The sequence below is a fragment of the Tupaia chinensis genome, unplaced genomic scaffold, assembly GCF_000334495.1.
Source record: "Tupaia chinensis unplaced genomic scaffold, TupChi_1.0 Scaffold000374_1, whole genome shotgun sequence".
NCBI lineage: Eukaryota > Metazoa > Chordata > Mammalia > Scandentia > Tupaiidae > Tupaia > Tupaia belangeri.
In genome coordinates, this window is record NW_006159872.1 from 712,790 (window position 1) to 735,357 (window position 22,568).

Consider the following 22,568-nt stretch of genomic DNA (forward strand, 5'->3'; position numbering starts at 1 on the left):
TCCGCCCCCTCCCACCCACTCGGGGGCCAGGCTCCGCCCCCGGCCAGGTCCCGCCCCCGCCGGGCGCCGGGTCCTACAGAAACTGGGGCCCCGCCCACGTGCTGGCCCCGCCCACGTGCTGGCTCCGCCCACGCCGCTCAGGGCCGAGGCCGCTTTCCCGCAGTAGTGCGGACTGAGAGCTGAGGCCGGTTCAACCGGCTGGGGCTTTGCGCCTGTACCCGGCCCAGGGTCCAGACCCCTCCCTACTCTACTCGCCTACCGTTCGCGGCCCGGCCCTGTGAGGATCAGATGGGCCAGCTTTCTCGGCTGTCTGGCTCACTCCAGTCCACTGCGAAACGCGGGGAACAGCGGGAGTGTACAAGACATTTTATTAAACAGAAGGAGCGGGGCGGGACAGGGAGCAGGACGCTCCCTCACTCGGCGTAGGTAGTGTCCTCGTTGCTGTCACTGAAGGCGGAGGAGGAAAGCTCCTCCCGCGGCGTGCAGACCGGGCACCGCTGCCGCATGTCGTCCCAGCATGAGCTGCAGTACACCGCCCCGCAGTCGGGCGTCGGGCACACGTAGGACTCCGACGTCTCGGGCGCCTGGCACACCACGCAGTGCCGACGCAGCCAGCGGCGCAGGAGCGGGCAGCGGCGATGCAGGGTGTCTACCAGGTGGTGGCGCTGTTGAGAGGTGGGCGCGGATAGAGCCCGTTGGGTAGAGAGTGGGGGAAAGGAGTTGCGAGGGGAACTGGGCGGCGCTGCTTGTCTGAAGTCACAGGGCCTGGCATTGTCTGCACGTTGGAGGAGGCTGAGGTGGCCAAGACCGCAGGAGGGTGAGGGTGCTGTGGAAAGGAGTCCTAGAGTGGTGCAGGCTTTAAACCCTCTGCCAGGGAACTCTCTTGCAGCTTCCTGTCAACCATCGTATTCGGTTCTCACAGTGAGGGTGAGGAGCGAGTAGGGCGGGTGGGCTATCACCATCATCCCCACAGTACGGGTGATGAAGGCGAAGTGACTTCCCTAAAGCCACACAGAACATTCAATCCTGGCTTCTACATCATAAGCCTAGTTCGTTATACACCCTTCCCCTGGACCCGCACCCTGTCTCCACTCCATTGCCAGAAATTGTTGCAGGCACCTATCAGGTCACTCTGCTCAGGAAACCCCAGAGGCCCTGCTGCCTGCCGGACAAAGGCAGAACTCCTGGGCTCGGCTTTCAGAGCCCGCCATAATCCCATCCCTTTCTAGCCCTTGGCTGTAGTTGTTGCCATAGGGCAGGTGTGCCCACCAGAGACAGACGGTGAGAGGGGATTCCCCTTGGGGATGGTCACACAAGTCTCTTCTCCATTCTCCTCTCGGGATTTTGGGCACATATGCACATGTGCCTGCTGTCATTTTCAAGCAGGTCTGGACTCAAATTGCAGTCAGGAGTCCAGTGCCTTAGCCTCATGGCCGCATGCTGGCCCCTGTTTTTGGCATTCTTTTTTTTTGGAGAGTTTTTGTTTGTTTGTTTTGTTTTGTTTTGTCTTGTTTTTGCTATAGGGCGCGTGCGCTTGCCAGACAGACAGAGACAGAGAGACAGAAAGTGAGAAATCACCACCCCCAGGGGGGATGGTTACGCCGCAATCCCTTCTCCTCCATTCTCCTTTCGGGATCTTGGGCACGCACACACGTGCCCGGCGTTTTAAGCCCCTGGGTCCGGGACGCGAACCGTGGTCGACTACATGGGAGTCCAGCAACATAGCCATTACGCCAACTGCTGGTCCCTGTTCTTGGCATTCTTTCTGGACTCTGAGACTTTACATATTCTGTTCCCTCAGCTGAGAATAAGTGTTCTTCACATTTCCATCTATCCATTGAAGTTCAGTTTACTCCAGGACCTAGAACATACTCAGTTTTTTTTTTTGGGTGGGGAGAGGTTTTGGCTATAGGGCACGTGCACGTGCCAGAAAGACAGAGACAGAGAGACAGAAAGCAAGAAATCACCTCCCAGGGGAGATGGCCACACCGCAATCCCTTCTCCTCCATTCTCCTTTCGGGATCTTGGGCACGCACATACATGCACACGCACCCCCGGCATGAGTTTAAGGCACCGGGTCCAGGACTCAAACCACAGTCGACTACGTGGGAGTCCAGCAACATAGCCATTATGCTAACTGCTGGGTCCCAGAATCTCGGTATTTTCATGTGCATTGTGGTTGCTGTTTGTTTTTTTATTCGGACCTTGTTATGTGTCGTGGGAGCTGGGGGGACCTAGACATTGGAGAATAAGCAAACAGGGTCTCAGTTTATGAACTTCCTTAGAGCTGATTAAATGAGAAAGCTGCTGCTCGTTATTATGTTTATAATGTCAGGTCCGGGCCAGCAGATGGCATAGTGGTTATGTCTCTGGACTCCCACATAGCCAGCCCTGGTGGCTTGGACCTCATGGCTTGAAACTCATGCTGGGTGAGTGTGCATGCATGCCCGAGGTCCCAGGAGGAGTGTGGGGGAGAAGGGGTTGTGAGTGGTCATACCCCTTGAGGGGTGATTTCTCATTTTCCCGTTCACTGTCTTTCTCTTTCTGGCAACTGCATGTGCCCTAAGACAAAAAAATCTCTTAAAAAAAAAAAAAAAAGTGCTTGACTTAATCTCATGTTATTTTGTTTCTCATGGCCCATCTAGTAGGACAAAATGTATACATGGAAGACATCATTGTTGCTGATCTTGACCATGTGTAGTTGTAGGTTAATGTGTGTGTTAGTTCTGAACAAAAAAGTTTGAAAAATAATAAATAAATAAATAGGGGCCAGCAGGTGGCATGGTGGTTAAGGGTGCTAGACTCCCACATGCCTATCACAGTTCAAATCCTGGACCTGGTGGCTTGCTTTCTCACTTTCTCTCTCTCTCTGTCTTGCTCTGGTCAAATTGAAAATAATAATAATAATAAATAAAATAAAATAATTATTTTAAAAATAAAAAATACATGTAATGTCAGGTCCTGGACTAACGAACAGTAAGTGAACTCAATTCAAACAATAACGACAGGGAACCAGCGGTTAGCGTAATGGCTATGTCGCTGGACTCCCACGTAGTCGACCGCGGTTCGCGTCCTGGACCCGGTGGCTTAAAACTCACGCCGGGCACGTGTGCGTGCGTGCCCAAGATCCCGAGAGGAGAATGGAGGAGAAGGGATTGTGCCGTGACCATCCCCCCTGGGGGGTGATTTCTCGCTTTCTGTCTCTATGTCTCTGTCTGTCTGGCGAGCGCACGCACCCTACAGTGAAAAATCTCTCCCCAAAACAACAACAACAACAACAACAAAAAACAATAACAACACAAGGCAGATACTGTTTTTTCGGGTGAGAAAACTGATGCTTGGAAAGGGGGTCACTTGCCCAGGTTCTCAGACGACAAACACAAATCTAGAATGTGCCGCATGCCAGCGTCCTGAGAGTAAAGCTCACTTCGTCTACAACAAACGGAAGGTGCAGTAACCCCATCCTACAGGTGGGGCAGCCGGGGCACGCAATTAAGTAATGTGCTGAAGACCACGGACCACAGTTTTCCTACCGATGAGGGAAGGAGCCAGGATTCGAAGCCAGGCCCTCTGTCACCAGAACCCCAGATCCGAACACTGCTCCCTAGTGAGCAGGCCTTACAGGCTGTCCAGCTTCTTCTTTCTTCAGAGGGAGAAAGACGGTGGCCGGGTAAAAGCCGAGGTCGCACAGCTTAATGAGGGAGTGTGGACTGGAACCGAATTCTGACTTGCTCTGCTCACATCCCTCCAGTCCGTGCAGGAGGCCTTCCTAACCCCAGCTCACCTGCCTGCTCCCCCTTGTGAGCTGCACTGAGCTGGTCTACAGCCCTCTCAGAACCCCGTTTTTTGCCCTGCCCCCCCCCATCTGACATTCCCCTCGACAACCAGACTGCATTGATGGGTTCCTTTTTCTGCCTGCTTCCCGACGTCCTGCTGTTTCAGGCTGGACTGAATCCGGGGTATAGGGATGGGCCAGCCCTGACCTGCAGGAGCTGGGTGACTGGGGACCTTAGCATGCTCATTAAACCGGAGTAGGCCTGGGACCGCCCTGATGGGAGGGGGGTGAGACGGAAGGGAGACGCCCCCTCCCCAGAGCTCTAGAACCCAGCCAGCTGGAGTGGGAAGGCCTGACCTACCGGAGCCCTCTGCTGCCGTGCCCTCCTCACAATGGTGGCCCTCCGCAGTCTGGTGAAGGCTGCTCTCTTCCGCAGCAGCTCATTGTAGAGGAACAGCACCCGCTTCTTCTCTCGCTGGGGGCAGGGAGGGAGAGGTAGTGATGGTGGGTGCCGAGGAGGAAGGTGGAGGATGGGGTGGTAAGGAGATGGGTGCAGCTGGGTATGTCGGTTTGGGGGGGCAAAGAGGTCTGGGGAAGGGCACACCTTGGGGAAGTAGAAGGCAGCGATGACCCTCCGGAGTCGGTAGCCGAAGGCCTGGGCCAGGCAGAGACACACTAGCAGGCCAATCGGTAGTGCTGCCCTCCAGTAGGCCTTGGCGTCCAGGGCCACGGGCTGGGGCAGGCAGGCTGCGGAGGAGCGGCCTGTCAGGGGTCTGTTCAGGGCAGCCGGGGTGGCACTCCCCATCTCAGCGGGAAGTGCACTGTAGGCTCTGATTCCCAGCCCTCCTCCTGCCTCCCCCTCCCCTGCAGAGCTATGCTGGCCACACTGTAGCCACTAGACCCTGGAGCTTGTGCACGGAGGCGCTCAGATCTCCGAAGTCGCCATCACGCAGAGAGTGCTGCTGGACAGCGCTGCCGGAGAGGGCGGAGACCCTCTGGACTAAGGACTGCAGACGCCTCTGAGCGGAGCCCTCACCCTCCCCTTCTCCTGTCCCCAACCATCTCTCCACACCCAGTAGCCAGCCCCCCAGCTCTGCCTGGGACTCCTCTGCCCTCATGCCCAGCACCCAGTGCTCTGGTCCAGACTCTCTCAGCGTCACTCACGCATGTTGTTTGATTCCATCACAGTCTCCGAGGAGGTGTTCAGGGCCCCGATGGTTTTCCGAAGAAGCCTGGCAAGCATGGAGTCTCCACCAACCTTCACCTCCAGTTTATGACTGCCTGAGGCCGGGGTGAGGGGTGGGGAGGCCAGGAAAGAGCTGGAGTTAATGGACTGGGACTATAAGGGAGGAAGTAGTATAGGAGTCTGGCAGGAAGCGGGCTGGAGTGAGGGAGGGTCAAGGCGTAGAAATATTTCTCGGGACCAGCAGGTGGTGTGGTTGTTAAGGTGCTGGACACGGCTGACCATGGTTTGATTCCCGGACCTGGCGGCTTACTTTCTCACTTTCCTTCTCTCTCTTTCAGTCTCTCTCTGGTAAGTACATGTGCCCTGTAGCAAATTAAATAATAATAATAATAAATAAACATTTAAAATAAATATTTCTTGGGACCAGCAGATGGCATAATGATTACATCACTGGACTCTCACGTAGTCGACTATGGTTCGAGGCCCAAATCTGGTGGCTTAGAACTCATGCCAGGTGTGTGTGCATGCATGCCCAAAAATCCCAAGAGGAGGATGGAGGAGAAGGGATTGTGGCGTGGCCATTCTCCTGGAGGGCGATGGCTCACTTTCTGTCTCTCTGTCTTTCCAGTGAGCGCCCTATAGCAAAAATCTTTTTTCAAAAGAATTATTTTATTTAACTTTATTTATTTATTTAATTTTTTGGAGAGGTTTTTGCTATAGGGCACATGCTCTCACCAGAAAGACGGAGAGAGACAGAGAGACAGAAAGCGAGAAATCACCCCCCAGGGGGGATGGCCACGCCACAATCCCTTCTCCATTCTCCTCTTGGAATCTTGGGCACACACGCACATGTGCCCGGCGTGAGTTTAAGGCACCAGCTCTGGGCCTCGAACTGCGGTCGACTACGTGGGAGTTCAGTGACATAGCCATTATGCTAACTGCTGGTCCCTTAACTTTATTTCTTTTCATTGACAAGAGAGGGACACGGTGAGGGAGAGAAAGAGAAAGAGAGAAAGCAAACCACCAGGTCTGGGGACTAGAAACTATGGCCAGCCATGTGGAAGTTCAGCACACTTAACCACCATGCCACCTGGTGGCCTGCAAAAATCTCTTAAAAAGAAAAAGATTTCTCAGCTGTACAGGCCTTGCCATCACCTGCTTGAAACCTTTTTTTAAAAGAATTATTTAATTAATTCCATTTGTTATTATTAGTTTTTTTAAGAATTATTTTATTTAACTTTATTTATTATTTATTCATTTCTCTATTTCGATTTGACCAGAGAAGGGCAGAGTGAGAGAGAGAGAGAGAAAGTGAGAAAGCAATACAGGCCTTACCATCACTTGCCTGAGACTTTTTTTTTTTTTGGAGAGATTTTCACTGTAGGGCACGTGTGCTCGCCAGACAGACAGAGAGAGACATAGAGACAGAAAGCGAGAAATCACCCCCCAGGGGGGATGGTCACGCCGCAATCCCTTCTCCTCCATTCTCCTCTCAGGATCTTGGGCACGCATGCACATGCGCCCGGCGTGAGTTTTAAGCCACCGGGTCCGGGACACGAACCGCGGTTGACTACGTGGGAGTCCAGCGACATAGCTATTACGCTAACTGCTGGTTCCCTGCCTGAAACTTTTTTTAAAAAAGAATTATTTAATTCCATTTATTATTAGTAGTTTTTTTAAAGAATTATTTTATTTAACTTTATTATTTATTCATTTGTTTATTTCAGTTTAACCAGAGAGGGACAGAGTGAGTGAACAATAAGCAAAATCCCAGTCGGCCATGTGGGAATCCAGCACCTTTAACCACCATGCCACCTGCCAGCCCCAGTTATTATTAGTTTTTAATTTGACCAGAGAGAGACAGACTGAGAGAAAGGGAAAGCAAGAAAGCAAGCCACCAGGTCCAAGACTCGAACCACTATTATCCACATGGGAATCCAGTACCTTTTGGGGGCGGGGAGGGATGGCCATGCCGCAATCACTTCTGCAATCCTTTCTGCAATCCTTTCTCCTCCATTCTCCTCTCAGGATCTTGGGCACACATGCACACGCACCAGGCGTGACTTTTAAGCCTCCAGATTCAGGACTCGAACCGTGGTCGACTACATTGGAGTCCAGCACTTATGCTAACTGCTTGTCCCCGGGAATCCAGTGCCTTTAACCACCACACCAGCTGCTGGCTCCCACCTGCCTGATTCCTAACCCTCTCTGTTGAAACCAGCAAAGGGCGAATACTGCCCCCTGTGACAGCTGCCCAGTGGCAGGGCTGAAATTTGACCCTGGGGAGGATTGAGAAGGGCTGCGTTGCAGAAAAGGAAGCCAGAGGATCAGAAGGAGGACACAGGGGAAGAACGCGGTGGGGCTGCATGGGGGTGGGATTCCCTGGGGGTGTCTTGGGCTCAGGCTCACTGCGGAAGGAGTACTGTAGAAAGGAGTGGTGGCGGATGGTGTCAAAGATGGAGAAGAGAGCCCAGTCCAGCCCACACAGCACCAGCAGCAGCAACAGCACCGGCACCGTCTCCAGGAGCTCCCTGACCTGCCCACAGAGCAGGGGTGGAGATGGCAGCGCTGCCCGCCCGGCAAGGAACAGCCTGGCCTCCCAGCCTCCGCCCTCAGGCTCGCGCCCCGAGGTGCGTCCAGGGCCGCACCCGGGCCGTCCTCACCACATTTCTCATCTCTGAGGCCTGGATGGCGGGCTTGCAGGGGAAGATGATGGTTTTCTCTTCTGCTTTGCGGAGTGGCAGCAGACTCCGTTTGCCCTGAGAAGAAATGGCGGCGTGGTTAGGAACCCAGAGGACCCTCTGCCCTTTCCCCTTTGCCCTCCTGAATGTGTCAGGCCCACACAAGACACTCAGCGGGGGGTCCTAGGGCAGGGCAGCGCCCACTCGCCAGCTTCTTCCTACGTTCATCGATCTGGCGGAAGTAGGTGCCGATGTAGACGTTGTCGAAGCGGATATCCCGGTTGTAGCTGTCGGTGTAGGAGAAGGACCTATGGACAGACAGACAGGGATGTCTCCCTCTCCTCCTCCAGGTTCTCACCCGCCCCAACCAGGGTCTTCCTTGTGGCCCAGTCACACGACCAGCCAGCCAGCACGCCTTGAGCCCCATCCATGTCCTAGGCACCCCGATAGGCAGTGGGATAACAAGACCTCCCTCCCCTGCCTTCCAGCTGAGCAGCGACAGACAGCCTCCTACACGCTGCTGTGCGGGAGGGGAGATGCCAGGCAGGCTCAGAGAACAAGCAGCCAGGGAGGGAGGGAGCGAGTGCGTGGGAGGGAGGGGCAGGCGTGCATCTTGCGGGGTGGGTATCAGGGATGGGTATCAAGCTGAGGCCGAGATGGGAAACCCCTCAAGGATGCAGGGGTCACCCAATCCACCATGACTCTTGCCTTCTCTTGTCCCTTCCTCTCCGTTTTGCCTGCAGGACATCTCCTGGAGGTCGGTTCAGGCAAAAACCACCCCAAACCATCTCCCTTCTCCCTGACACACCCCTGCCCTCCTTGGCTACCTCTGAGCACAATAGCGTTGTGTGTGTGAGTGTGTGAGTGTGCGAGCATGTGTGCATACTTATCTCCCAAAGTCCCACATAATGCTTTATTTTTCTAAGACAAAAAAGTGCATTGTTGAAAATGTGTTTAAAAGAGTAAAAGTACATTAAATAATCTTCATAAAGCCTGAAACGCGAGTTCCACTGCTCTTAGTTCTGAGGCCCGGTAAAAACCCACATCTTGGCTTTTAAAATGGAAATGCAAAGACAGACTGTGAGCGCCCCCTTGTGGAAAGGTTTGCTGCCACCGCGCCTGGGCTTCGTGAGCTGGGCCTGCCCTCCCAACCAGCTCTGTCCCTTCAGCAGTGACCTCACCCAGGTTGAAAGCCTGGAAATGGCTTTTGACTGTGTGCCTCCTTCCTTCCCTCCCCACGCTGGCTCGGAGCCCTCTGCACCTTTCCCTTCCTCCTTCCATCTCAGGCTGGCTTCCGGCCACGCCCCACCCTAGCCAGGCTCCCCAGTCTCTGACCCAGTCTCCCTGCCCCTGCTCCGGCCCTATCTCTCTCCCTTCTGTCGCCCCCCACCCCACCCAGTTCAGCAACTTCCTGCAGGGCTTTCCAGGCTGTTCTGGTCTTCTGCCCCAGCCTCTGCCCTCTGTGCCCTGCAGATACCAGAATCCTTGCCCAAGAGAACACCCTTCCCTTCCTTGATCATGGCACTCCATTTGCAGCTAATCAGAGCCCAGCTATGGGAATCCAGGACACCCGCTCAGCTCCCGACCTGTCCCAAGAGCCAGTCCCTAGCATCCCCCTTGAGCCATCTCTGGCTTGCAGGCCTTTCTCCCACCAGGAGCTGCTTGAGAGCAGTAATACACCTCTTTCATCTTTGTCCTCCAACAGGCCCTAGGGATGCACATAACCACGCCCTTGCAGTCATGTGAGGCCCCGGCAGCAGCACCAGGTGGACCAGGGACCCCCAGGCTCCTCTTGCTCAGCCCTTGCCCATCCAGACATTTGGGGGTGGGAGTGGGAAGCGTAGGGTCCAGAGGTCAACAGGGGAAAGAGAATGGAGGGAAGGCCCAGGGCAACCAGCTGGACACCGTGCTGGGTGGGGCTGAGGACTTTGTTCTAAAAGGAGGGGAAGTAGCTGCCAACGCAGCAGGCAAGGGAGAATGAAAGCAAAATTGGACGATAAAAATGGTACAAAGTTAGAGCCAAGGGGAATATAAAGGGCAAGAAAAATCAAAAGTCAACGCTAAATGTAAAAGAAGTTGGCGTTGGGATGAAGGCTGGAAGGAGGCAGATGAATAAAGACAGCTGCCCTTCTTCTTTCCTTTTTTTTTAGAGTTTTGCTAGTGGGTGTGTGCCTGATGTCTCTGATAGAGACAGAGAGAGGGAAAGAAAATTACCCCTCACCTCCCCCCCATCCCCATCCCGGGGGTGAATGGCCATGCTACAATCCCTTCTCTTCCAGTCTCCTCCTGGGATTTTGGGCACACACACACACCCGGAATGTTTTTCAAGCCACTGGGTCCGGGACTTGAACCGCAGAATCATCCATGTGGGATCCAGTGCCTTAACCATTACGCCACCCACTGGCCCAACAGTGGGCCTTTTAAGGTTATGGGTTTGCACCCCAGGACCTCCCTGGACACTCTGAGTATGTGTGCCCGTGATCCAGACCAGCTGAGACGGGGGAGGATTGAGGCATGAGGACCCTGGTTTCCATGACCCTGTTTCTCTCCTGTGTGACTCTCATGGAAGAAATAAATACCTTTTCTTTTTCTTTGAGAGAGATTTTTGCTATGAGGCGTATGCACTTGCCTGAGAAACAGAGAGACAGAAAGTGAGAAATCACCTCCTGGGAAGATGGCTATGCCACAATCTCTTCTTGGGATTTTTTTTTGTGTGTGTTTTGTTTTTGAGAGTTTTTTGCTATAGGGCGTGTGCTCACCAGAAAGACAGAGAGACAGAAAGCAAGAAATCACCCTCCTTTCTCCTCCATTCTCTTCTCAGGATCTTAGGCACGCACGCACGTGCACCTGGCGTGAGTTTAAGCCACCGGGTCTGGGACTCGAACTGCGGTAGACTACATGGGAGTCCAGCGAAATAGCCATTACACCAACTGCTAGTCCCCAGATGACATGACTAACTCTGAAGAGGATTCCAAGGAGATCGTTTTGTGTTCACAGCATCACAGCATGGTGACTGGGGTTTGGCACCACTGTGCAGATGTGCCTCCCTTGACCCTTGCTAACTCATCGGTACAGTACCGATGATGTGTGTTAGGGGTAGCCCAAGGAGTCTAAAAGAATTCCAATTCAGAAGAAATGAATTTAACAAAACATGGAAGTCACGCGACATAGCCATTACGCTAACTGCTGGTCCCCCTCTTGGGGTTTTGGACAGGGACACACATGCACCTGACATGAATTTCAAGCCACCAGGTCTAGGATTTGAACTGTGGTAGACCACATGGGAGTCCAGAGCCTTAACCACTATACCACCTACTGGTCCCAAATGATTTTTTTTTTTTAAAGAGCAAAGTTAAGAGAAAACAACATTAGGATTCAGAGCTGAGCTGGACTCCTTCAGGGCCGGGTTTCAGTCTGGGGCCCGGGAAGGGGTGTGGGGTAGAGCCATAGCTCACGTCTGGAGGGCCACCAGTCTGGGGCCCAGGAAGGGGTGTGGGTAGGGCCATGGCTCACGTGTGCAGGACCAGCAGGAAGGTGCAGGACAGCAGCACGTGCAGCAGCCCTAGGGCCCACTCCAGCTGGGCCTCCTGCCGTTGCACGTAGTCCCGCACCTCTGTGCTCACGTGCTCCCAGCTCGTGTTGAGGCCCAGCACTGCCGGCCGCTTTTCTTCCTGGTGAAGACACAAGTGCTGATGGCTCAGCCCCAGCCCCAGCCCCGGCCCCAGCTCCCTAACACTCCGCTCCTGTCCTCTGGGTCCTCCCGAGACTTCCAGGAGAGTCACTTTCTCCTGCTCCCCACCTTCCTTGACAGTCCGGCCCCCCACACCTGTGTCTGCTGATGCCATCTCGTGCCCTCTGCCCACTGTGTCCCTAGGCCAGGTCCATGCATAACTGCCCCCCTCTGCACCCAACGCCGACCATTCCCTTCCCTGTGCCCCTCCTGCGTGCAGCCACCTCTTCCCTGAGCCCTCTCGCTTGTCTCCCTTCTTACTTTATTCTCTAATGCCCACCCCCCGCCCCCACTGTGTCTGTCCCCAACCATCCACTGCTCGCCTCCCCTCCTACCTTGAGGTCAATATTGGCTGAGAACTCCCCGTCCAGGCCATGAATAGATTGGTTGACGGAGTTGTAGGTCTGCCCGAAGTTGCCTTCCACCGGGATGCGATTACGGCACCACGCCTCCATCACTGCGGGGCAGTGGGGCCGCGTCAGGGCTCCCCCATGCCTAGCCTGCAGCCGTGGGCCTGGCCAGCCGGCCTGCCTCCCTCAGGACCCCACAGTCCTGCTCATCTTGCTGTGTCTCTCTGCCCTGTCCCTACGAGTCTTCCTCCCAGGAACAAGGCCTGCTTTCTCCCTTTTATAAAATTTAATTTAAATTTTTATTCATGATAGATAATTTGTGTGGGGGAGTCCTCCGCAGGGCTTGGTCACGCTTCAATCCTCTCCTTCTTTCCTACAGCTAATCAGGATCTTGGTCACTAATGACACAGCCCACGTGTTTTCAGACCACCCAGTCCAGGGAACTCAAACCATGGTCAGCAAGTGGCTTCCAGCTCCCCGGTCTGGCATGCTACCGACGGCACCACAGGGGCTGGGCCACAACCTCCCCTCTTCTTTCCCCATCTGTAACCATAACAAATACAGATAACAATCGCTGACATTTATAAAGCAGTTCCTCTGTGTGCCAGCTGTATCCTGCTTCACATGCATTATCCCCCGAGGTCCTTGCAAACCCCTGATGGGATAAATTCTATTATCATGTCCACCTCTCAGATGATGGCGATGCTCAGAGCTCTGCTGTCACTCACTCTGAGTCACAAAGCCTGTTAGGAGACAGGCTGGGCTGGAAGCTGCTGTGTCCTCCGAGCCCAGACGCTCCCCACCTGACCACGTTCCTGCCCCAAACCTTCCGGTGGTCCCCAAAGACTCAGCTTTCTAGCCCTGGGCCCGCCGCACCCTCCCATCACTGTGCTGACCCTTGGCAATGTCACAGAAGAACTTGAACTTCATGGGCAGGCAGAGCAGGTGACTGAGCAGCGGGACCCAGACGCGTTGCATGCACTGATCGTGCTTCCGGTCAAACCAGCGGCGACAGCTGAGGATGGCTTGGCTCACCACGTCTGCCCAGAGGAGCAGGGCTGTCTGAGGCTGCCACGCCTTGCCCTGGAACCCCGGTCTGCGGCCTGCCCGCCCCGCCACACCCCGCCCAGGGACACCCCTCACAGGAGCAACGCAGCTTGGTCTTCAGCTCGTACATCTTCTGTGTGGAGAGGTGGGGTCTGGAGGCTGGAGCCCTGCGGCTTTCGATGCCTTGGGCTGTCTCTGGGTCCCTGGCGTCCTCCGGTGTGTAGCCAACCTCACTGTTCACCTGGGCGTCCAGATCTTCAAAGGAGGCGGAGATGTTCTGAGTCTCTGCTTTCAAGGATTCTTTGCTGCTCTGGGATTGGAGGGTGAGTGAAGAAAGAGGTGAGGGATGGGGGACTTTCCTTGCCCCACATCCTGACCCCTCATGGGCCTGGCCTAACACTCCACCTCTCCACTCTGCTTACGCCCAGGTTCCCAGCGCTTTCTCAGGCCTTCCATCCCAGATCCTTTTATTTATAAGTTTTTTTTAAAAGATCTATTTATTTATTTATTGTTATTAGTTTATTATTTTTCGAAGAGGTGTTTTGTTTTGTTTTTACTATAGGGTGCGTGCGCTCGTCAGAGAGAGAGAGACAGAAAGCAAAAAATCACCCCCCGAGGGGGATGGCCAGGCCGCAATCCCTTCTCCTCCATTCTCCTCTTGGGATCTTGGGCACACACACACATGTGCCCTGCGTGAGTGTAAGCCACTGGGTTGGGGTCCCTAAAATAATTCTTTTAAAAAAATTTTTGTTATGGGGACTAGCAGTTGGCATAATGGCTATGTTGCTTGACTCCCATGTAGTCGACCGCAGTTCGAGTCCTGGACCGGCGGCTTAAATTCACACCGGGCGCATGTGTGTGCGTGCCCAAGATCCCAAGAGGAAAATGGAGGAGTAGGGATTGCAGTGTGGCCACCCTCCTGGGGGGTGATTTCTCGCTTTCTGTCTCTGTCTGTTTTTATTTATTTATTTATTCTTTAAAGTTAACTTTTTTCTTCCTGTTTGTGTCTTTAAAAAAAAAAGAATTATTTTATTTTTAATTTCATTTATTATTTTGTTTATTTCAATTTGACCAGAGAGGGACAGAGGGAGAGAGAGAGAAAGCAAGCCGCCGGGTCCAGGACTCGAACCATGGTCGGCCATGTGGGAATCCAACGCCTTTAGCCATCATGTCACCTGCTGGCCCCAGTCTGTTTTTATTTTTTTAAGAAAAATTAATTAAAAATTTAAAAAAAATTGCTACAGGGCATATGAGCTCACCAGAGAGAGGAAGAAAGCCACCAGGTCTGGGACTGTGACTGCGGTCAGTCACATGGGAGTTCAGCACCTCAACCCCACCACACCAGTGGCTGCCCCCACCCAGGGTCTTACTAGTCAATGGTCCTTGGCCTTCACTCCTCATCATTAGTCTCTCAGATGATATCATCTGAATGTCCCCAACTTCAAAACCCCTCATCCCCAATCTCCTTAACTCTTCAGTTCTCTCAAGCTCCCAAACCCCTCAGCCCCAATCTCCTTAACTCTTCAGTTCTCTCAAACCCCCCATCTCCAGTCCTACAGTACCCCGTTCCCTAATCCCCTGGTCTTCAGCACTTCCAAACTCCTCAAGGCAGAAGCCCCCAGTTTCCTGACGCCCGCTGCCTAGAGCACCGCCCACTCTGATACTTGGAAATGCGTGTGAGGCATGTCCCAGGGGCTGGCGTGAGGCTGGGGGACTCCTGACACTTGGCGTCCTGGGACCAGGGCACATTCTGCAATGCTTGAGACAGTTCTGCAAAACAGGCCGCCAGCGTTCTCACTGGGAAATTGCCAGTTCAAGGCCACAGCGCCCAGCTCAGCCCACTCCACTCCCAGGAAGTCCCAGGCCGTCCCTGCGCAGGGGCCTGACCAGCAGGTCCTTGAACACTGCCACCAAGGGGGCTGTAGAGACGCGCCAGGCCGCCCGGGTGTTGTTGATCTGCAGCTCCACAGTGCAGCCCAGCGAGGCCACCACTTCATTGAGGTTGTGCCGCAGATTGGCCACTGGCCCTGGAAGAGGAGACCTCGGTGGGTCACCTTCCTGGAGAGCCAGCGCTTCCTCCCACCCAGCGCACTCCTCTGCACACAGCGATCATCTTCAACAGGGACTGCGAAGCCTGGCGAGGTCGCTGGGGGCAGTCCTCGGTGTTCTTGCCTGTGTAAACTGAGGCCCAGAGGTGGGGAGGGGCTCTCGGAGGGACACAGGGCGGGTCGAAGCAGCTGCGTTAGACCGCCACCTCCTCTCCCATGTCGAGCCCGGCTGGGGTCCCTGCGCCCAGGGCCACACACTCACCCTCATAGATGGCAGCCAAGGCGTAGCCCAGGACGAAGAGCCGGCCCTCTTTGCCCAGCATCTTGGGTACTAGCAGGAGGCTGGCACAGCGGATGTGAGGGGATGTCCCCCAGCCCACGGCCCCCAGACCTGTCAGGAGACCCGGGAAGTCGTGAAGTGCGTCAAGAGGCTGCTGCACCTGTCAGGTTCCCCAGAGCGCCCACCTGCCTCCACCCCCACCGTGTTCCCGTTCAGGCCAACTCTGGCAGACCCTCTGGGCTATGCATCCATTCATCCCACCGCCATTTACGTCGCCCATGTGGGCTCCGGAAGGGCAGAAGAGACCACAGAGACCGACCAGGCCTGCTCGGTGGCTGACTGAGGTGTGTGTGTGTGTGTGTGTGCGCGTGTGAGTGACTGACTGAGGTGTGTGTGTGTGTGTTTGCGCGTGTGTGTGTGTGCGTATGCGTGTGCGTGTCAGGGACGGACCCAACACATCCCCTCTGCAGACTGGGCTCACACCTCCCCAGGTGCCGGGCAAGCAGACAGCGCAGGAGAAACTGCTGAGCTCAGAGCGTCAGAAGAGGGGCCGGGACCCACCTGCTGTTCCCCGCACCCTGACCCGGCAGGGCAGCGCTCACCCTCGCTGCCCCTCCTGGGCCCGCCTGGTCTGTTTAATCAGTTTCCCACGTGTCTCCCTGTGGTCTCTGCAAGGAGACAGTGAGCTCTCTGAAGCTCATAATCCAGGGAGAGAGACAGACAAGTAAACAAACGACAGAAACGCGATGTGCTCAGCGCACAGGGAGGAGTGATGGAGGCCGTGGGAGCCAAGGAGGGCGTGGGTATTTCTGCAGGGAGGGGTGGGGCCGCGAAGGCTGGACAAAGGCGCTGATGTGTCAGCTGGGCCTGGGAGGTGAGTAAGTGTTGGGAGGTGCAGATGGCATTCCAGGCCACAGGGACAGCAGGGCTGGCTGGGGAGCGGGAGGGCTGTGCTGATGCAGTGTCCGTCCCGTCCCGCAGTCAGCAAAGTCCGGCTGCCTCCATCCCCACCATCGTCTCTCCTGGGGCTGCGCCTTCTGATGAGTTCCCTACTTCCTGCCTTGTTACTTTGTCCTGCAGCTTTCACAGGGAGGTCAGAGCAACCTTTTTTTTTTGAGAGAGGTTTTTGCTATAGGGCGCGTGCACTCTCCAGAGAGAGACAGAGAGACAGAAAGCGAGAAATCACCTCCCCTGGGGGGATGGCCACGCCACAATCCCTTCTCCTCCATTCTCCTCCCGGGATCTTGGGCATGCATGCACACGCATCTGGCATAAATTTAAGCCACCAGGTCTGGGACTTGAACCGCGGTCGACTACATGGGAGTCCAGCAATGTAGCCATTACACCAACTGCTGGCCCCCAGCCAGAGCAATCTTGCAAAAGCTTAAGTCGAATCATGTCCCTTCCCTGCCGCAGACCATTCAATGACTTCCTGCCACACTTGGAATCAACTCCAAACTCCTTCAGCGTGGTCCACAGACCTGTGACCTGGCCCCCTCCTGCCTTCTGAAGGGAGCTTGTGTCCCTGCCCTTTGCCACCACAGTCGCCCACACGGACCTCGTTGCTGTCCCTTACCCATGCCAAGCTGGTTCCTCTTCTCAGGGCTCTGCCCTGGCCGTCCCCCGGCTCCTCCCCGACTGGCTGCGCCCCGTCATACAGGTCTGTGGCAAGCCCGCTTGGTGCCGCCTGGCATTTCTTTCCTGCCCTCCTCCTTGCTAACACAACTTGGGTTTTGTTCTAGGGCGGGAGCCTGGCCTTGCCCTGGCCCCTAGGGTGTATATCTGGATCTGTCTGAACCAACCGTGGGACAATAGGACATTGACAGGGACTCGTGCTGTGGTCTTGGCCTTCTGGGTGAAGACTCGAGCTGAGAACAGGAGTTGACAAGCAGCTGTCCTACACGCTAGGAGACGCCATGGAGCTGCAGGTGCAGCTTTGGGCTTACTGAAGAGCAAAACGAGTCTCACCCTCCTACCTAACCAGTCTGAGAGGCCACGGGGCTGGCATTGGCACACGCTGGAGCACGTGGGAAAGGCCCCGGGTTTGAGTGTCAGACCTCGGTGAGCACACGGCGTGTGTGCGTGTGCTCCTCACCAGGCCGGCTGCGCTGAGGTGGATCGTGTGTGGAGGCCGTGTTGGGAGTGCTTGTCTTTCTTTTTGTCTCTGGTTCTGTCTCTCTCTCTCTCTCCCTCATGGAAAAAATAACTATCAAGACACTTAAAAAAGAAGCAGAGGGCCAGCCAATGGCGTGGTGATTAAGGAGCTGGAGCCCACACGACCGACTGGTTCAAGTCCTGGACCTGCCGGCTTGAAAAACACACCAGCTGTGGATGGTGTAATGGCTATGTCGCTGGACTCCCATGTAGTCGACTGTGGTTCGCATCCCGGACCCGGTGGCTTAAAAAACTCACTCTGGGTGCGTGTGCGTGCGTGCCCAAGATCCCGAGAGGAGAAGGGATTGCAGTGTGGCCATTCCCCCTGGGGGGTGATTTCTCGCTTTCTGTCTCTCTGTCTCTCTATCTGTCTGGCAAGTGCACGTGCCCTATAGCAAAAACCAGCTGTGTTTTGTGTGTGCATGCCCAAAATCCAGAGAGGGACTGGAGAAGGGACTGTGGCATGGCCATCCCTCTGGGGATGCTTTCTCATTTTCCCTCCCTCTCTGTGTCTCTGTTTATCTCCAGTGAGCCAACAGGCCCTGTAGCGAAAATTAAAATAAAAACAAGGGACTAGTAGGTGGCGTAATGGTTACATCACTGGATTCCCATTATGTCGACCACGGTTTGAGTCCCAGACCTGGTGGCTTAAAACTCACACTGGGTACATGTACATGTGTGCCCAAGATCTCGGGCAGAGAATGGAAAAGGGATTGCAGTGTGGGTTTCTGTCTGTCTCTGTCTTTATGGTGAGCGCACATGCCCTATAGCAAAAATCTCTCTAAAAAAATAAAAAAGAATAAATAAATAGATAAACAAAAACAAAACAGAGACCAGAAATGTGAGTATTCTGGAAATGAAGAGAAATGTTGGGGCAGGCGGCACAGAGGAAGGGTCTGGACAGGATGGGTGTCGCACGTCGTGTGTCAGGTGAGAGGCAGGAGCTGAGGACCATTCAGGAGCTGGAGCCCTGTAAGGGGACCCTGCCTCATGCTTCCCAGCTGGAGCCCTGCTGAGCCACAGCTCCTGGGAGCCACTAGGCCAGGGCTGCCACCAGAGCACCGGGTCGGGAGGGCAGGGGAGAGCTTGCAGGGCCTCTCCCCGACTGACTGCAACGACCGACCGACCAACTGTAGAGGGAAGCTGCTCAGCTGGGTGGGAGCTGGGAGAGGGCTTGCAAGGTGCCCTGCTTTCTCAGTTTGGCAGGGTTAAGATGTAGGCATTTTCCGTGGGGTAAGTGGAGATTTCGGGGAGCAGCAGGCTTTGAGCCATCGTGAGGTTCCCAGCCAAGAGGGCAGCCTGCCTGGGAAGGGAGCCCAGAGCCAGAGGCTGAGCAGCCTGCAGGAGCTGGGGGGCTTCACTGGAAGCTAGCCACACGGAACCGCCTGGGCAGGAAGCGGGCATGCCGGGGTCCACACAGAGCCCCTGAAGCGGCCATAAAGGGCCCCTGGAGACAGCCAGAGTCTGAGTGCCTGTCACACAGAAGGCACCGGCAGTGAATTACAACAGCAGCGGTGACCTAAGACTTTTGTCCTTTTTCCTCTAATTCTTCTGATCCCCTTTCTGACATCAGAAAGGGAAGGAAATGGAGAAAAAAGTAAAAGAGTAGGGCAAGTCCCCTTCTCCACGGCAGGACCCGTGCCCGTGCCCGGGGTCAGGCCTGAGCGGGGGGCCAGGGTGGGGAAGGTACTCGAGAATGGATTTGAGGTTGAATTCTGATGCAGAGTGAACTGGACTTCTTTTTTTAAAATTTAATTAAATTTATTCGTTCATTTATTTTAATTTGACCAGAGAGAGACAGAGAGAGAGAGAGGGAGGGAAAGTGAGAGAGCAAGCTACCAGGTCCAGAACTCAAACCGTGGTTGACCATGTGGGAGTATTCAGTGCCTTAACCATCACACCACCTGCTGGTCCTCTGAACTGGACTTCTTAACCTTTAAAACGAAGTCACAATTATTAAAGCAGGACTAGGTCCTCCAGAGGAAAAGAACCAGAACGCTAACAGTCTGTGTGAGAGGCCATGGATGGGAGACCTATTTAAGTACAGCCACCGGAGAAAGTTTCCTGTCGGCATCCAATAGGATTCATTCAATGGGCAGGTGACAATGCTAATCCCATGCTCTTTGCTGGAGACAGGTTCAGGAAAGTGTATATGTTGCAGTTCTGACCACACAGATGTGAGAGAGGTTTACAGGGAAAGTTCCTTTGCTGCTAACAAAGGACATGAGTAAAGGATGCTACTTCCATTCTTTTCTGGTCTTTGACATTGTATGAACATGTGATGTCTGGAGCTGCTGCAACCATTTTGTGACAGAGAGAAAAGATGGAAGAAATCTGGGTCTTTAGTGGGGTTACTGAACTATTGAATTATCCAAACTCCCAAACCACCTTACCTTTTTTGTGTGTGAGGTAATGAACTATCTCTATGGTTAAAACACTTTTTGGTGGATTTACTGCTCTTGTAGCCCAATTCCTCTTCTTTTTGTTGAAGGATGTGTACACTCGCCCCAGAGAGACAGAGGGAAAGTAAGAAATTATCCCCACAGGGGATGGCCATGCCAGAATCCTTTCTCTATTCTCCTCTTGGGACTTTGGGTACACACACACATACTCACACACATGCCATGCTGGGTGTGATTTTCAAGCTGCCAGATCTGGGGCTTGAACCACAATCAGCTTGAACCACAATCGACTATGTGGGAGTCCATTGCCTTAACCACTATGTCACCTGCTGGCCCCCAGCCCAATACCTCTTGAGAGGCCCCCTAGCCTCTCACCTTTTTCTGGAGAGGTTTTTAGCTATAGGGTGCATGTGCTCGCCAGAGAGACAGAAAGTGAGAAATCACCCCCCAGAAGGGATGGCCACACCGCAATCCCCTCTCCTCCATTCTCCTTGTGGGATCTTGGGCACGCATGCACATGCACCCGGCATGAGTTTAAGCCACCGGGTCCAGGATTTGAACCACAGTTGACTATATGGGAGTCCAGCGACACAGCCATTACACCAACTGCTGGTCCCGCCTCTCACCTTGAGAAGCCTTCCCTTGACTACTCAAGCTAGAGTGAGTTCTCTAGCCCCTGCTACCACACTTCCCTGTTACCTTTGATCATCTCACTTGTCCCCATCAGAGATGTTCTTATTTACTGTTCATTGATTGCTTAACTCTCCACTCAAGAGCCAGATGCTTTTCAACCCTGTTCTCTGCTAAATCCTCAGCAGATGGCCAATAGGTGCTGAATGAGGGGCCAGCAGGTGTCATGATAGTTAAGGTGCTGGGCTCCCAGGGCCAGCTGGTGTCTTGGAGGTGAAGGGCACTGAACTCCTACATGTTCGACCACGGTTCAAGTCCTGGACCTGGAGGTTTGCTTTCTCACTTTCCCTCTCTCTTCTCTCTCTATCTCTCTCATCAAATAAATAAATAAATAAATTCTAAAAAAAAAAAAAAAGGTGCTGGACTCCCACATGGCAGAACTCAGTTTGAGTCCCAGACCCGATGGCTTGAAAATCACACTGGGCACATGTGCATGCGTGCCCGAAATCCTGAAAGGAAAGTGGAGGAGAGGGGATTGCAGCATGGCCATCTCCCGAGGGGTCATTTCTCCCTTCCCCTCTGACTGTCTGTCTCTGTTTCTCTCAGGCAAGCACATGCACCCTATGGTGAAAACCTAAAGATTAATAACTAAATAAGAACTGCTGAGGGGCTGGCAGGTGGCATGGTGGTTGGGGTGCTGGATCCCCACATGGCTCGCTGTAGCCCGAGTCCCAATCCTGATGGCATACTTTACTTGCCCTCTCTATCTCTCTTGGGTCAAATTAAAAATAATAATGATGATCATAAATAAAATTAAATAAATAATTATTTTAAAAAGTGCTGACTGACGGAATCAGCAGATGGCATAAGGGTTACATTGCTGAACTCCCATGTAGTCATCAGGGCCTGGACTTGACGGCTTAAAACTCACGCCAGGCGCGCGTGCGTGCCTGCCCGAAATCCTGAGAGAAGAATGGAGGAGAAGGGGGGGTGATTTCTCACTTTCTGTCTTTCTGTCTCTCTTTGTCTCTCTGGCAAGCGCATATGCCCTATAGCAAAAATCTCTCTTAAAAAGAGGGGCCAATGGGTGACATAGTGGTTAAACGCACTGGACTCCCACATAGCCAGTTGTGGTTCGAGTCCTGGACTGGCGGCTTGCTTGTCTCTTACTCTGTCCCTCTCTGGTCAGATTATAAATAAATAAATAAATAAATAAAAATAACTCTTTAAAAATAAAAAAATTAAAATGATACTAAATAAAATGAAATAAACAATTTTTTAAATTAAAAAACATGCTAAATGATGAGATCAGCAGACGGCATAATGGTTACATCACTGGACTCCACGTGGTTGACTGTGGTTTGAGTCCTGGATCCGTTGGCTTGAAACCTCACCAGGTGTGTGTGTATGCGTCCCCCAAATCCTGAGAGGAGAATGGAGAAGAGACTGTGGCATGGGCTGCCCCCCCAGGGGGTGATTTCTCACTTTCTGTCTCTCTGTCTCTCCCTGTCTCTCTGGCAAACACATACGCCCTACAGCAAAAATCTCTCACAAAAAAAAAAAAAGAAAAAAGTGCTGAATGAATGCATGAATGAAGAGAATTTCTCAGGAAGAGCAGAGAGGTCAGGAGAGATGAAGGTTATGGAAAATCACAGGGTTTGTTTTCTTCTGCCCTAGAGGCGTGTGCACTTGCCAGAGAGACAGAGAGGGAGGGGGAAAGACCCCGCCCCATAGGAATGGTCACGCCATGACCCCTTCTCCGTCTCTCTCTGTTTTCGCATGTGGGGCATGTACCCCGTGTTTCTCAAGCTGCTGGGTCCCGGACTTGAACGGCACTGTTCGCTACGTGGGCTGCCACCAGGCCATGAAGCCGGCCCAGACATCACGAGGTTCGGACCACATCATGTGAGCGACGGGGAGTCCCCTAGATTCAGGAGATTCCTGGAGGGCGAGGGCTGTGTCTTCTTTCTTGGGGGGGGCTTGCCCCTCTGGCCCTCCCCCCAGGAAGCTGCAGCCACAGTGGTGTGGGTGCAGAAGAGAAAAGCCCAGGCTTGTTCCAGCGCCCAGGGCTGCGCTGCGTGCCCAGGCCTCGGGAGTGTCCCGGCCTTTGCCCAGCACTCACCCACCAAGCCGTACAGCGTTACCAACTTCTGCTCTTCATAGATATGCATGGGGTTCACCAGCAGCTGAAAGAGACCTACCGGCACAGGCCAGGCCCGAGGTCAGAGGTGAGGGCCTGCCTTCGCCCAGCCGCTGCCCTCTGCTCCCACACTCACCTATGGCCA

At 53.9% G+C, this 22,568-nt stretch overlaps 1 protein-coding gene across 1 annotated transcript in view; it reads right to left on the reverse strand.

The window, feature by feature from the left end:
* Positions 1–329: 329 nt before the first annotated feature.
* DCST1 (DC-STAMP domain containing 1) overlaps positions 330–22,568 on the reverse strand; it is a 23,399-nt gene continuing 1,160 nt past the window's right edge. Inside the window, 14 exon segments of the mRNA XM_027773784.1 lie at positions 330–665; positions 4,137–4,250; positions 4,380–4,522; positions 4,940–5,056; positions 7,371–7,497; positions 7,625–7,720; positions 7,851–7,950; positions 11,156–11,313; positions 11,708–11,829; positions 12,619–12,762; positions 12,866–13,079; positions 14,657–14,796; positions 15,080–15,208; positions 22,406–22,568. The exon segment at positions 22,406–22,568 is cut by the window's right edge and continues 110 nt beyond it. Of these exon segments, the coding sequence (XP_027629585.1) occupies positions 414–665; positions 4,137–4,250; positions 4,380–4,522; positions 4,940–5,056; positions 7,371–7,497; positions 7,625–7,720; positions 7,851–7,950; positions 11,156–11,313; positions 11,708–11,829; positions 12,619–12,762; positions 12,866–13,079; positions 14,657–14,796; positions 15,080–15,208; positions 22,406–22,568 (2,019 nt within the window). The 3' untranslated portion in view covers positions 330–413.